Source organism: Elgaria multicarinata, chromosome 5, assembly GCF_023053635.1.
Source record: "Elgaria multicarinata webbii isolate HBS135686 ecotype San Diego chromosome 5, rElgMul1.1.pri, whole genome shotgun sequence".
NCBI classification, from domain to species: Eukaryota; Metazoa; Chordata; class Lepidosauria; order Squamata; family Anguidae; genus Elgaria; species Elgaria multicarinata.
The window spans coordinates 101027827-101043864 of record NC_086175.1 but is presented as its reverse complement, the minus strand read 5'-3'; the positions used below and the strand labels follow the sequence as shown (position 1 = coordinate 101043864).

General features: G+C 45.2%; 1 protein-coding gene across 1 annotated transcript in view; it reads right to left on the bottom strand.

Annotated features, from left to right (window-relative positions):
* ATP1B1 (ATPase Na+/K+ transporting subunit beta 1) overlaps window positions 1-16038 on the bottom strand; it is a 39555-nt gene that overhangs the window by 1946 nt on the left and 21571 nt on the right. Inside the window, exons 3-5 of the mRNA XM_063126905.1 lie at window positions 8887-9045; window positions 5723-5907; window positions 3202-3282 (exon numbers count right to left, since the gene is read on the bottom strand). Coding sequence (XP_062982975.1) covers window positions 3202-3282; window positions 5723-5907; window positions 8887-9045 — 425 coding nt within the window. The remainder of the gene's footprint in view (window positions 1-3201; window positions 3283-5722; window positions 5908-8886; window positions 9046-16038) is intronic.

Sequence of the window (16038 nt, the reverse complement as noted above, 5' to 3'; positions counted from 1 at the left end):
GGCAACCAGTGCAGATCTTTTCAGACAGGTGTAAGATGGTTCCAATACCAGTTAGCCTAGCTGCTGCATTTTGCCTATATTATAGATTCCGGATACTCTTCAATACGTGGTGGAGTGGGAGAGCAGGATCACTTGCGCTGTCCCCACACCTGAGTCCGTCATGTTAAACTGAATGACTGCATAGAGCCTATGCACCTTAGAACTATATGCTCTCTCTGGGCAATTGGGAACTCTGTTTTTCTACTTTCTATGCCAGGGATGGGCAACTTGCGGTACTTCAGATGTTGTTGGACTGCAAGTCCCATCAACCCTAGCCAGTAGAACAATAAAGAGCAGGGTGATGGGAACTGGAGTCCAACATCTGGAAGGCCACAAGTTGCCCACCCCTGATCTATGCAAATATTCCTGTTCCTTCCCTCCATGCATTCACAACATGTGACTATGGCCATAGCTAGACCTAAGGTTTATCCCTGGATTGTCTAGGGGTCAAACCTGTTCACCTAGGTGACACACAGGGGATCCAGTGCTCAGGCAGGGGCAAACCCTGGATGATCCCAGGAAAAACCTAAGGTCTAGCTGTGGCCACAGTCAACTGAAAAGGGCATTGGATGGCTTTAAAAAGGGATTATTGAGTTCATGGAGGACAACTCTCTCAAAAGCTATTATCCATGATAACTAAATGGAACCTCCAGGTTCAGGAGCAATATGCCTTCAAATACCAGGTGCTGGGACAAACAATTGGGGAGTGCTGTTGCTTTTGGATGTCCTTGTAAGATTCCTAGCAGCATCTTGTTGGCCAATGATGTAAAACAAGATGCTGGACTAGATTCAAGAGGCAGCTGGACAAGCATCTGTCAAGGTTTAGGGTGGATTCCTGCATTGAGCAGGGGGTTGGACTCAATGGCCTTGTAGGCCCCTTCCAACTCTGCTATTCTATGATTCTATGAAGCTTTGGTCTAATCCAGCATCCCCTGACCTGGTGCCCTCCAGATGGATTAGACTACAATTCCCAGCATCCCCCACCCTGTCAGACTGCCTGGAAGAGACTAGTAAACCAACACATATGGAAAGCACTAGGTTGGGGAAGGCTGGTCTAATCTAAACTTCAGAACTTAAGAGTCTTTCTGGACCAGACCAAAGGTCCATCTTGTCCATTATCCTGTTTCCCAGTAGCCAACCAGATGCCTCTGGGAAGCCCACAAACAGGACATGAAAGTAGCATCTCTCTCCTGCTGTTCATCACCACTATGTCTTATGGTAAATTGAGCAGGGCTCTTACGTTCAGCATTGGGTTAAGAGTTTTCAGTGGAAATCTTGTGAATATTCTTGTCGTCAAGTAATTTAAAAAATGTATCTAGTTTCCAGTTTCCTTAGTTGCCACATGCTGGAGATAACAGGCAGTGTTTAGTGATCTCCGTCCAATTCCTATTGGACAGGAAGCAATTTTAACTTGGTTTGCTTCCGCCGGAGGGCACTGTCTCCTGACAGAAGCTGCCACCACTTCTGGTATCAAGTCTCAGTCTCCAATGGAAAAACAAAGGCCCAGGTTCTTTGTGTGATGTTTGAGGCTCTACTTTTAGAAGAAGCAACAGCTGTTCTGTCTTGATAGGGAGTGACATTGCTCCACTGGGCCAGACAGTCAACAACCAGATGACAGATGGTGAGTGAGTCCATTTAATATAATGGGGCTGAACCTCTCTCAGCCCAAGGGCTGAATTCAGTTTCAGAGACGCTCTTGGAGCCAAAAGGGCCAACATACCGGCATATTTTACTTTAAAGCTCTTACTGCTAGTCCTGGGAGAGGCATTTCAGCCTTTTAGAATGTGAGGGGACACCCCCCCCCCCCATCAAAAGCCAAGAATCCACACAAACAATTGTTCAGGGGACAGGAAGTAGAGCCCGGGGATGAAAGCATGGTCACCTGGGCAATCCCCAGAGGGCTGGATTGGGACCATAGACAGGATGGATTGGGACCAGAGCCCTGATTTAAAAGCTAGCATGCATGGCTAACAAAGAAGTGAACTATCGACCAAGGACTCCTGCTGAGCAACCGCCATTCATTTCAGTAGGACTTGAGTGGGGTTTCCTGTATTTGTGAAAGCTTATTGTACATGTACTCTTAAGACCATTGAGTTTCTCATTGGGTGTAAGCCTGCCTAGCTAAAAGTTGATTGCTCGAAGTTGCTTTTAGATGTATGTTGTCTTTGTGTATATTATCTGTTCTATGTTTTTTATGGTTTTAAATTTTATATATCATTTTTATTGTTTTATTGTTTGTATTGTTTGCTGATTTTATCCTGGTTGTGCTTTTATATTGTATTTTATAACATGTTTTTATACTGTTGTTTTATACTTTCAATGGTTTTAATTTTTGTCAACCACCCAGAGAGCTTCAGCTACTGGGCGGTATAAAAATGTAATAATAAATAAATAAATAAATAAATAAATAATCATTTATAAACCACCCAGAGAGCTTTGGCTATGGGGTGGTACAGAAATGTAATCAACAACAACAAATGTGTATTGATACCCTCTCTTATTGCAGGGTGGTTATAATGAGTGCAGCAGGGGGTTCTTAATCCAAGTTAGTTAGGATTAAGACCAAAACAGAAGTTACTTGAAAGCCATTTACCTTTCATTTTTACTCTAGAGTAGGTGCAGGGGTCCATTCTGGATTGGAACCCTAGAGAGGGGGGATTAGAGGGGCTTTCCCCCTTTCCTTTGGACCCAGTCTGGGTCACGGCACCCACACCTGCAATTTCTATTGCAAAATAAGAATCAACCTGCTTTATGGATCACTATTTTGCAATAGAAATTGTAGACATGGAGAAACCAATCAAGATTGGGGCCTCTGTACCTACTCTAGAGTAAAAGAAAGAAAGAAAAATGAACAAAAGATGCAGCTGTGTCTGTATTGGCCCTTAGAGTTCCCATCAAAATCAATGGGACTTAAGTTAGTGATGACTAATTTACGTCCCACTGATTTCAGTGAGTCTACTTGATGTGTGACTAAACTGCATCCCATCCTGTTTGAATGCAGGATTTCTCTGCCACTTTTCCCAAGGCAGGTTCACAACATCAAAGTAAGCTAAATTCATTTTTTAAACAAAAACTGTATTTTGAACTAGCTGCATTTTTTTGAAACGTCTTCAAAAGCAGCCTCACATACAACACATCCAAGTAACACCTTGAACTACTTGCCTTAGCAGCGCAGTGAACAGGAATGATATACTCGTTATATTTTGTCATCAGCTCAGGCGGGATGGAATTATTTAATGGCGGCTAAGAGGAAAAGAAATACGTTACAAACTGTTTAAACAAGCTTCAAAACCCTCACTCATAGCTCAATGCCATTTCTAGCAAGTACATTCCCCCAAATATCACCTTCTAACAGCAAACTTTGGTGGACACATGCCTACCCATTTGGAAGTGAAAAGGGCAACCTAAAATTTAGGGAATAGGTTCTACGTATTTGGGAGACTCCCTAGGTGGTGCAGAAGTATATTTGTTTGTAAATTAAAAGGGGAAAATATTTTAATGTCCCTGTCAGGTTCCAGGACCTGCAGAATGTAGAGGGCACGAGAGATAAAGAAATAGTAGAGTAACTTATTGTCTGGAGCAAGTTTACAGTGAACAATAAAACCCAAGAACATCTGTCTTTAGTGCCAGCTTTCGATTGGGGAGGAAGGAATGGAACATGCTGTTGCCCAGTGATATATATAACTGAATAGTCCTGCATTGTTCTCTATGGGTTCTCTCACTTCTTGGAGGAGGGAAAAAAGAAGAGTTGTTGAACCATAGGACGTGGAAGGGATTATCATTTGTTGTAAAACTGGAAAAGGGAGTGGGAGAATGGACCTTCTTGAGAACTTAAGAATTTATAGTATCCTGGCACTGAGGATAAAGGTCATGGGGGTATGCATGCCATGAGGCAAAAAACCCAAAAACAAACATCTGTTCCCCTTGTAGCCAGATCCTGAGCTCTTTAGCATAGCACAGATTTCAGGAGAGTGGGAAAGGAAAAGGCAGGCTTGGTGAGCCCCAAGCAGTGCTATCAAGCTCCTGTTCCAGTCAAGCTGGAGCACTCCTGTTAGGGGCAACGATAAAGTGGACTACATGTCCCCACTTGGGCTATTCTACTCCTTGAACTAAATTAAACTAAGAGAAGCTTTTATTTAAGCCACTCTTTGCCCACATAGGAGAATACTAGAGGATTTGTGTGGTAAAGTTGGTTCCACATTCTCAAGTCAGCCAATGTAAACATGATTTTCAGCCAATGCTCTCAGTGCCTGAATAAGTTGTCCCAAGACACTGTTCTTAGACTAAGAGCAGAACAAAAGGGACTACAGGAACAGTTTGAGAAGCCTTTCATTCTACATCAGCCTTCCTCAACCTGGGGTGCTCCAGATGTGTTGGACTGCATCTCCCAGAATGCCCCAGACTGGCTGGGGCATTCTGGGAGTTGTAGTCCAACACATCTGGAGCGCCCCAGGTTGAGGAAGGCTGTTCTATATGGTCAGGTGGGTCAGTACACTCTATTAGTTACCAGTGGCAAGTAAAACTGTCCTTCAGGCAAATAGGCATAGAAGTGTTTCAACAAGCCTTCCCCAACCTGGTGCCCCTCAAATGTGTTGGGGTTCATCTCCCAGCATCCCTCCGCCAGCACAGTTGTAATCCAAGACATCTGGAGGACACCAGGATGGGGAGGACTAGTTTAAATCTTGCCTCTTTTCTTTTGAGTCCACAAATATTGGTCAGAGCAGGTGAGCTGGTAATGTGTGGAAATTTGATGGCAGAATAGACACATGATACAGACTAGAATATCTGAAAAACCAGACATTGACATAAGACTTTTCAACAAAGGGTTGGCTCCAGACTTAGTCAAATTAAAAAGCAGCCCCTTTGAAAACAGTGAGAAGAAATAAATAAAGGTATCCCCTCCCCCAAATCCCTTCAAGATTCCATCCCTCCCCTTATCAACTGGTCCTTAACTGCTCACCATAACTAAACTGTGAAATCCCCAATACCAAGTGTCTACTGCATCACAAGACATAGTGATGGCCGCCAATTTGGATGGCTTCAAAAAAAAAAAGGGGTGGTGGTAGACAAATTCCTGGAAGAGAAGACTATCAATGGCTATTTGTTCTGATGGCTATATGATGCCTCCAGAATCAGAGACAGCATGCCTATGTACACCAGATACGGTGCTATTTCACTCTTGTCGAGCTTGTGGGTTTCTTGGTTGGCCACTGTGCAGTGTGCAAACAGAATGGTGAACTAGATGGACCCTTCGTCTGATCCAGCATGGCTCTTCTTATGTTCAAATATTACAGGTTTTAGGCAAATTAAGCAGACCCAAGCCAGAGCAGGGATGCAAGAGTTTCCATATGCACGTGACTGCCCTTCCACTATGTCTAGATGTGAGCTAAGCACATCACCAACACTCTCCAAACAGTTACAGGAGTGTGTTAATGGTCACCTCATGCTGTGACCAAAAGATGAACAGGTCTCCACTCTATGAGAGCTGCTCTTGGTGATAACGGTTGAAGCAGTCACCAGATCTTTACTTGAGATCCAGCAGCGGAGATGTGAATGGAGATGGCGCCTAGGCATGTGCAGCCTTGCCTGAGCTGAGACAAGCACGCTCCTTTCCCTATGAGATTCTGCCATGGACCCCCATCCCCTTACCTCATCCTTCCCACTTAGGAAAAGCAGTACTTGCCTTGGGTACGTAGCCCAGAATCCTGTTGAGTTTGATGATGACACACGGCTTTCCCTCTTTGTAACCGTAAGTGGAGTCGTGAAGCCCAGAGCAACTTTCCAGCCAGGAGCGATTAAACCTGCAAGATGGCAGCTTGCCTCGAGAGGCGTCATAGGCACCTCTGTCTTTGGGGGAAGAAGGTACAGCTGAAGGTGGAGAGCAGGAGAGACAGAAAGAAGAAGGGAAGATGGATTAGATGCATTTTGATCAGCTGGCTACAATTCTTTCCGAAGTCTGACAAGGTGCTTGTTGCCATGGCCAGTGTCAAGAGTAGGCATGGTTGGGCAACCACCATGGCCCATTCCCCAGCAGGGCCCCACTGGCCAGAGCCTCCCAGAGTTGCTCCTCTTCTTCCCCATCGCAACCTGCTTCTTCACCTGCCTCTTGCTCTGCCCCAGGCAACGGTGGTGCTGAGAAGGAGGAGCAGTAGATGCCGCTGCCTACATGGCCACTGTGCCTCTGCCTTTCAAGGAAGCAAGTGGGGGCAATGAGGAGGAGGAAGAGCACTAGCAGCTGGTGACGATGGTGGTGAGGAGGAAGACTCACTGAGGGAGGAGCCCACTGAGGGTGCCTTGCCCAAGGGGGCTCAAAAACATGGAGCCAGCAGTGCTTGTTGCCTCAGGATTGGGTTCTCCAATGTGGTACCCAGGTGCACCAAGGTGCATGTGGACACCTATCTTGGCCACTGCCAGTCTCCTCACCTCTCTGATTTTTATTTTACTTCTGAAGATTTTTTTTAACAGGGAGGCTGGCAAGCTGCAAAGCAAAGGGCTGCCTTCCGGCACTATTTGGGCTCAAAAGGGTGTTTGGGAGCCCAGGCGCCACCTCTGCCTTGAACTTAGGCTCTTGGGCAAGTTACTTTTCTTTTAATCGTACCGGTTTGCCTTCTAGGAAATGGGTGTTTTGCAACAAGCCGTGCCTACTTTGGCAGGCATTTTATGGATAGGTAAGCCCCCGCCCCACAGCAGCCATTTTGAGGGAGTGCCCAAAACACTTTATCCAAATTCCAAATGTGTTCACTGATGTTAAAAAAGGGGGGAGGGGTTTGGGTCTCTCTGCTTTTATCCTATTCAATAGCTTCTTGTCCTCTTTGTTTATCTGGAAGTGACTAGTTTAAATCTCAAAGCAGAGGTGAGCAATCTGTGGGTTGTGGGCCTACAACTCTCATTAGCATCAGGCAGCATGTCCAGTGGTTGGGGATGATGTGATTTGTAGTTCAACAGCATGTGGAGGACCACTGGGTGCCCAGCTCTACTTTTAAGGCTCAAGCTAAGAGTGCAGATATGTATAAAGATGATTTCTAAGCCTACTTGAGGATAGTTTGATAGTTCTGAGTAGGCAGCATAACATCTAACGAAAAGGAAAAACTTTTGGTAGTGAAAGGATCTCTCCCAACAAGCATTTATTTTCCTGTTGTGTTGATGTCTGCCAGGGACCAAAGCACACAGCCCTGCAGACCAATTTCATGGACAGCCATACTACATCCCTCTGTGAAACGTGTTGTACTGATGACCATGCCATTTTCCTAGGTCATGGGGTGTTTAAAAATGATGGCATGCCTGAGCTAACAGCTTTGAACGTCACAGGAGCCCTGGCTCATTTCAAAGAGGTCTGTCATATACTGTTCTTAGGGCTATGAGCTTCTACAAAGGACAGGGCGTGTGTGTGTGTGTGCATCCGCGCACAAAAACACCTGTAATAGTTATTGACAAGGCAGGCTGAACTTCCAAGACATTTTGCTGCCTGGGGCAATGGACACCTCAACCAAGCATTCTACCATGTATAGAAATTAGAGCTGTGTTGAATAGGGTGACCATATGAAAAGTTGAACAGGGCTCCTGTATCTTTAACAGTTGCATAGAAAAGGGAATCTTAGTAGGTGTTATTTGTATGCATGTCACACCTGGTGAAATTTCCTCTTCATCACAACAGTTAAAGTTGCAGGAGCTATACTGCGACCAGATTTAAAAGAGGGCAGGGCACCTGCAGCTTTAACTGTTGTGATGAAGAGGAAATTTCACCAGGTTTGCCATATACACAAATGACACCTGCTGAAATTCCCTTTTAGATACAACTGTTAAAGATACAGGAGCCCTGTCCTCCTTTTCATATGGTCACCCTAGTGTTGAAAATTTTGACGGTTCCATTTTTGACATTTCATGGGGGTGGGGGAGAACAAAAACTCAGGCAAAAGAGGCTAGGAGAAATGAGAACGTCGGATAATTTTCTCTTTGGGGAAGGGGACAGAGTTTCCACATACCTTTTTAAATGTAACCATTTGTTGAGTGGTCTTTTTATTTTATTTTTTGGGGAACCCCCCCCCAGCATTTTCAGGAGTACCAGGAGTTTTTCCTGAATGCTTATTGGAGAAGGAAAGGTTACATGGTCTCCAAAAGGCATTCACTAAGAACTGCTGGGCTCCTCCAAATGCTGGGGGAAGGGAGTGTTTGGGTTTTGTTTTGTTTTTGGAAAACTAAAAAAATAGGAAGAAGGCGCCTCAGCAACCAGCTACACTTAAAAATGGTATGTGGAAACCCTGTCCTGCCCTTCAAGGAGAAAATTCTCTGAATCCACCCCCCCCTTCCCTCTCTGCGAAAGAGGCAGAAAAAACAATGCCTCTTTTGCAGGGAAAGTTCCCCAAAGTAGGGGTAGGATTCAGCCCAGCGCTAATAGAAATCAACCAGATTGGCAGCTGAGTCTTATTGTGGGTGGGACTGCACCCGCCATTGCACCTGAGGGAAGCAGGCTAGTTTGATGCCCTCAGGTGTCATGGTGGATGCAGGCACACACAGCTCTGTTTCCCAGCACTTCATGACCCCCCAGCTCCACAGCATTTGTAGTATATTGTCCGAAATATTGACTTAAAGGGAAGCCGCCTTCTTTCTGGTGAGACTGGAAAAGCTGCTAGATCAACCTTCCTCAACCTGGGGCGCTCCAGATGTGTTGGACTGCATCTCCCAGAATGCCCCAGCCAGCAAAGCTGGCTGGGGCATTCTGGGAGTTGTAGTCCAACACATCTGGAGCGCCCCAGGTTGAGGAAGGCTGTGCTAGATGGAACAGCCAAAACAATAACAACCCCAATTCAAAATAAACATTACATGCAAACAAAGCTCAGATCTACTCACTGTCACAAGACTCAAACTCCATATCTGTATCTTTCTGCTGTGACGAATTATAAGTTGCCAGGAACTTGTCAATGAGGGCCGTGTACTTTGCGTACGTGCTGGGATCTGAAGGGTTGAATGTAATCTCCATTTTAAGTACCTGAGGAACATTTGTCAGTCCTGAAAAGAAAGTGGGCGGGGGAAGGAAAATAGCAGTTATGAACAGAGAAAGGCACAAGAAGGCATAAGGCAATCTATATTGTGTTGTGCTTGCAGCTGAAATTTTGGGAATGGGCTCAGTTTGACAGAGCACACGCTTTGCATGCGGAAGGTCCCAGGTTCGATCCCCGGCTTCTCCAAGTAGGGTGAGGAAAGAATCCTGCCTGAAACCCTGCTGCCAGTCAGTGTTGACAATACTGGGTTAGATGGACTAATGGTTTGACTCAGCATAAGGCAGCTTCCAATGTTCCTAAAAATGAGGCTGCCACCAGACAAGGCACACTGTCACATATTCACTGGAGTTCACCAGCCAAATATTTCCCTGCAAGCCTCTAGCGTGCTGCTCGTTGTGAAAAGGTGCAACATCCTTAAGAGCTTGATTTCAGCATTCTAGAAATGTCTCTATCGCCAGCCTCTCTCTCATCTTTGGCCCCCACGTGACTGCTCCTTGTGCAGCAACAACAACCCGGAATAATTGGGGAACAAATGCAGTTATACAGGATAAATGCTGAAATGGTCACATGAGCCTTCCTCCAAGGCGCGTAGGGGGATCATTACATGGGATCATTACTACAGGTTTGTGAGGAGCAGGAAAAGCTCCAGGCCACCCTGCAAATGTTATGCCTAAGTTATGGGGGATCTCTAGAGCTCTGGGCCTAGCACACTAGCCATTACTGGTATAATGGATCCAGCTGGTGGGTCCACTTGTAGGAGCTAATTTCACGTGTTCAGGCCACAATGGCCTGGTAGAGCATAAGTCACCAGTGAGAACTATAAAACAGGCTCTTAGGGTGGTTTCACATGACTTTCCCTGACACCCATGTAAATGGGTAGAGACAAGCAAATGTGTACCATCTTGTGTGAATACTGTGGGAACATGGGAGCAGATCCAGGAACTGTCTTCCACTGTGGAAAGGCCCTATTCCTGGAAGGTGCCTCTGCCTGATTTTGGGGGTCCCACCTTCTGCCCCCACCAGCCTACCCCATTAAACAGTTCCCTGACCCTCTGCGTAGCATTTTCTGTGTGGAAGACAGGGCAGGGAAGTTCTCTTCCATCAGCCTACTTGCGTGCACCTAGATCCAACCCACGGTCCATTTGGAAATATATGGAAGCTGCAGTGTTCACACACAAAGGTGTCCACGGGTGCTCACATTTTACCATCAACTTGTATACTCCCCTGTAAGAAAAGTGTAATGTGTGAAGAGCTTCTGAAGTGGCTTGTGAACCACACTGCTGGATTTCAGCTCTAGTGAAGTCAGCTAAAGCACTTCATGGATTACTGACTCTACAGTGGACCAGCAACAGCCTGTGGTGAGTGATGAGAACAGGAATGAAGCTCTATGTTCAAAGTGAGCGCTTACACACAGACTCTGGGATAACCCTGCGCAGGACATTCGTTCAATCTTAGTTCTTCATGTATTAACACAATGAGCCACACGTGGTCATTGTGAGGCTCAACGAGACTGCAAAGCGCTTCCTACTAATGTTCTACAAAGAATGAAAATAAGTATAACAAGTGGGAGCTGCAACAGAATTTTGCAGTGTGGAATATTCCTGTTCAGGGTTCTAGCCAGCCATGCCTTCTTATAGGTTTCTGCATTGCATTCCTGATTATCACTAGTTCCCCCCCCTCCCCACAACAGTCAGGCAATGTTGCATAGCCATTGAACACGCTCAGTCCTCAGTCTGTGGGTTTTCCCCTCCCCTTTAGAGATTTCTCCCCTAAAGATTTTCTGTACTTTTGCAAACTGTGGGGTGTCCCCCCAAACCTGCTAATATCCCGCCTCTCATGTATGGATGGTGTTGTTTTACCTACATAGTGATCTGCGCTTGGAGAATGTATTTGCTATTCGTGTCTAAGATTCCATTAGTCTATGATTGAAACATAGACTCTGCTGGAGACGTCAGTGGAGCATCCAAGCCCAGACGACCATTTCAAAGTGGAACAAAGTGATTAACTGAACCTGCTGTGAGTGCTAACTCACAGCCCTTGAACAGATCCAATCTAAAAGAAAGAATCCAAGGTTATTTGAACAGTCACCTTCATGAAAGGTACGTAAAGTGATGGGGTGTCCAGCAGACAAGCAAACTGCTTCTAAAACCAGTGTGACGAGGAGCTACAGCTTACAAGCAGGAAGAGGAGAGAGAGAACATCTCTGAAGAGAGCCGCCTTAGAAATGTCATGATAAATACAACTGGCTGGGGATGATGGAGTTGTAGTCCTCCACATCTGGCAGGGGGCAGATTGGGGAAGGCCAATTCAGATGGTCACTGTGGACCCATAGCATTAGGAATCTCCAAACTGGTGAGGCCCCTGGACCTCTTCACTTCTCCTAATGCCACTTTCCTTGGATGTACAGAGCAGCTTCTATGTTCCCAGCATGGTGACAGTGACTTTCCCACAAGCCAATAGCTATAATAATAAGCCCATCCCAGCTAAGAGTTTTAGATGTGGGATTTCACTTATCTGAACTCTGGTGGTTCAATCGAATCTGAGTGGCATTTGGCGTGTCTCGGCCTTCTCTCAAAAGGAGCCTCCACCCCTACTTAAGTGCTTCTTTTACCATAGGGCTTTCTGGAGACCCTACAGGTGAGCCTATGCAAATAGGTCAGCAAACTGACTAGTCATTTCAAATGAAAGGCTTCGAACTTCTAGTGTTGAGTCTCCACAAATAGGATGGAGTGGGTGAGAGGGGTGCTCTTTTGGATTTATTCTGAGGAAACTTTTTTTCCTGGGAGGAAAGGCATGAGGATGGGCAAATCTGTCAATATCCGTTTCACTCAACTTCTCAGTTTCCAAACTTAAGTCTGCTTTATTTCAAACTTTGGGAACTTCTCTAACCTTAATTTGGTTCATCCTGAACTTTTTTAATTCATAGGCATTTTGGGGAAGATGCATGTTAACATTATTTTCCCTCAACATATGCATTTTTGGATGTGTTTTTTAATTGGAGAACACAGCACAATTAAGGAAGTGTGAATTTGGAAGGATAATGGAGTTTCAGTTTGGTTCAGTTCATAACAGGCAATATGAGCCTGATATGAACTGAACCAATTTCTCCCCCCTCCCTAGACAATCTGGCACTTAAACTAGCAGCACCCACATGAGCAAAACACACATGAGCCACCTACTTTTACTATGGCTCAGTCAAGCCAATTTCAGGTTAAATCTGAAAGTCTGATTCTTTCCTCAAAGGGCTACAGAACCTCTTTCAGCCCAGAGACCATTTCAAAGAAGCTTCCAGGAGCCGCATTTCAGTGGTGGGTAGGTGGGGCTGAAGGCAAAAGGGGAGGAGTCAAAGGCAAAAGAGGCGGGGCCAAAATACCAGCATATTTTAGCTCAAAGCTCTTACTGCCAGTAACTACACCTGAGGAGGAGCACTTCAACCTTTTTGATTAGGGGAAAAACTGCACAAAAGCTGGGAAACAGCCAAATGATTTGTGGTTGGGGGAAAGGGAGTGGGGCCACCTGAGGACCCCCAGAGGGCCGGATTGGCACTTCAGGCTATACCCATGCTTCAAAAGCAGCAGGGCAAAGGATTTTTTTACGGGTCTGTGAAATCTTAGGAGGAGGAAAAGCTACTGACACAGTTGCGGGCCATTAGGCCAAGAGCCATTTTAGCCATTTGTTTACCCATGGGTAATGAATCTGTGCTGGGAGGGGTGGCAGGATATACCCCCGAGGTACGCCACAGCCGTAACAGCTTCTGTAGAAGGCTGCACATATACAGCTCTCTGGGTGTAGGTAAACTGGCACCTCCAAGCCAAAGATCAGGGATTACAATCTTCTCAGTAGTCCAAAACATTTGGAAGGCAGCAGCTGACCTACCCCCATTCTAACAAATGTGTCTGGGTGAGGGGGCAGAGTCTGCTACTCCCTCCCACCCCCTACACACATGCATTACCCATGGATAATGGAAGCTTGGAGAGTGCTAATGCCTTGTTACTTCTGGTTGATTTGTGACAGTGTCCTAAAAATTGTGAATCCTGTTCCAATCTAGAGCAGCCATATTCTAAGGCTCCAAATGGTAACACATTGGATGGGCTGGAGAAGGCAACGTACATGATGGCACCCTTACATTGGCTGGGAGCAGCTTCAGATACTAGAGTTAGTGCCAAGAAGTCACTCATACAGTCACTTGTCATGCCCCAAACTACCAATGGATAGGGCAGACGAATTTGTCAAATTCTATTTATCATTTCCCCAGTTTAATCCCATTTCATCCTGTTTCTGCACCAGTTTGCAATTTTTTTTAAAAAAAAAGTCAGCATGAAATATCATACAAATTGTTGTGCCATTTCTCAGAATATATGCATTTTTTTGCTATGCAGTGTTGCCCAATGTAAATGTTTTTGCAATCAATTTCAGCTAATATATTGTATTTTCATGAATATGTTCATGAATATATGAATTTTTGCATACACATTTCTCTAATATATGGAGTTTTGCATGCATTTTCTGATGGGAAACTTGCACTGCAAAATTCGGAGACACGCAAATACTGAAGGATAACTGCGTTTCGATTAGTGTATTGGTTCAGGAAGGGTAAACTAAGAAGGTTTTCAATAATATGCAAAGTTAATGAATTTTCTCTTTATCCCTACTGGCTAAGATTGCCAAAAGACTGTCTACTCTGCTTCATGACATACAAAAACCTCAGTTTTGAATTACAAAACCTGGATGTTTTGAACTTCCCTTCCCTCTACCTTTTTCTCTTCTTTTTTTTAAACAAACACATAATAAAGTAGTGAGTGTCTGGGAAGGGAATGGGACTCTACCAGATAAGGTTTCATTCTTCAGCTGCTTAGGAAACTTGTTGTACAAGCCTTACTCAAACCAGCACCCTCTGGCTCCAATCCTGTGTGCTCCCAGCAAAAAGAACCATTTAGTTTACTGGCAACGTCAGATGTTACTGAGAAATGAGAACAGGAAGTGAAAGAGGAGGGCAATTTTCCCTATAGGAGGTGGGGGGGGGTAGGGGAAGGGAGCTTGCACACTTCTTCTGAAATGGTGGGTTACTCTGAACAGCATATTTGCACAGCAGCATCCCTGGTGGCTGAGGACCTGTGTGCTAATGGCATAGCTCAGGGATTTGCATGTTGAATGCTGCACCTGTGAACCAAGCAAACAGCTCTGCAGTCAAGCTGGGGGGAAAGGGAAATTCATGTATAGTCTGGGTCCGCATAACACCCGCCTTATTCTTGGGACATTCTGGATAGCAGCCAAACACAAATGTAGTGCCATTTGCTCAGGGCAATCTGTCTATCACGGTTCACTGGGCACAATATTGTCTGGTGCAGAATATCGATCCGTGAGTCTCTCTGCTCCCATTTTGAAAAAAAGCATGGAGAACGTTGCAGGATTCAGGGGACAAAACAATGTTGTCCTGCTAAGTTGCCTTTACACCAACCGTCCCCAAGCTGGTGCCAAGTCTGGTTGGACTACAGCTCCTATCATCCCAAAGGGCTGCTCTATGGCCTTATTTCTCTTCCTTTCCCCTATTTTTGTATCTGTTACTTCTTACCAGAATAATGCAAAACACATGCTTTAGAATACAATATAGAACAGCCTTTCTCAACTTGTTGCATTAAACATCCCTTTTTTATATATCCATTTGCCCTTCACTTTTTGGGGTGGTTCCTGATCATTGGCCATCCTGGCTGGGGCTGACGGGACATACAAAACATGTGGAGGGCAAGAAGTGGGGCAAGGCCAGGGTGGAGAATGTGGCCACTTAGGTAGCAGAAACATTGCATCGACTTACATGAAAAGACCAATCCGGTTGGACCAGCCGGATTGGTCTTTTCATGAATCCTGGATCCATTGGGGACACACAGCTCTCCTGCCAGCACAGCTCTCCATTGGCAGGAAGGGTTCAAATGGCGACTGGGAATTCTTGCATTTGGACTGCAAAATATGGAGCTCCCACACTGTGCCGTTCTGTTTGAACAGACCTGCATTTGCCTCATGGCTCACATTAGAGAAGGGTGAAGGGAGCCTGGTTGGGGAGCAGCAATCATTGAACAATAACCAGGCACCTTCCTTGTTCCAGCCCTAGTTTTACTTTTGGGGTAAGGAGCAAGGAAGAAGGAGTCGGAAATGATATCAGGAGGGGACAAACATACATAAAGAGCCCATACAAATGACTGCATTCCACATGTTTGCTCTCCCATGACTTTCAGGTCAGGTTTTAATTGAATTATTTGGGGCATGTTGAACGGCGACATTGAAAGTAATGGGAGATGAAGTTCCTGTTGCTCCTGTCACTGCCTCTGCCCACACAGTCTGTTCATTAAGGCGCAACTTCTTTTTCCGTTTGGCATATCCACTTTAGAGTCAACAGACAAGTTGAGGGGACACGACATTGACTGCCTGTTCAGACAGTGCCATCAATAGTCAGTTCTACGCCCAGGGCAAGCTCTCAATTTAACATTTTCTTCCCCCAAGGCCCCTGAATCCAGCAAGTTTAACAAAATCTTTGAAAAATATGTTTACATTTATTTATTATTACATTTATATCCCACATGTTTTCCTCTTGGAAGGAAACCTAGGCAGCTTACATGGTCCTCCTCCTCTTCATTTTATTCTCACCACAACAACCACCCTGTGAGGTAGGTCAGGCTAAGAGTCTGTGACTGGCCCAAAGCCACCCAGGGAGTTTCTTCACTGAGTGAGGATTTGAATCTGGGTCTCCCAAATCACAGTCCAACACTCCAACCACTATACCACACTGGCTCTCATAGACCAGCTGAGGGATTTACCCAGTCATAAAATTATACAGAATAGGTAATGAAGCACATAAAAGGGATCTAGGCTGTGAGCAAAACCTTTGTGAAGAATAATTGACTAAAAATGGGGCGGGGGCGTGAACTGAGAATAGTATTATTTATTTATTTATTTATTTATTTATTTATATATATATATATATATATAGCACCATCAGTGTACATGG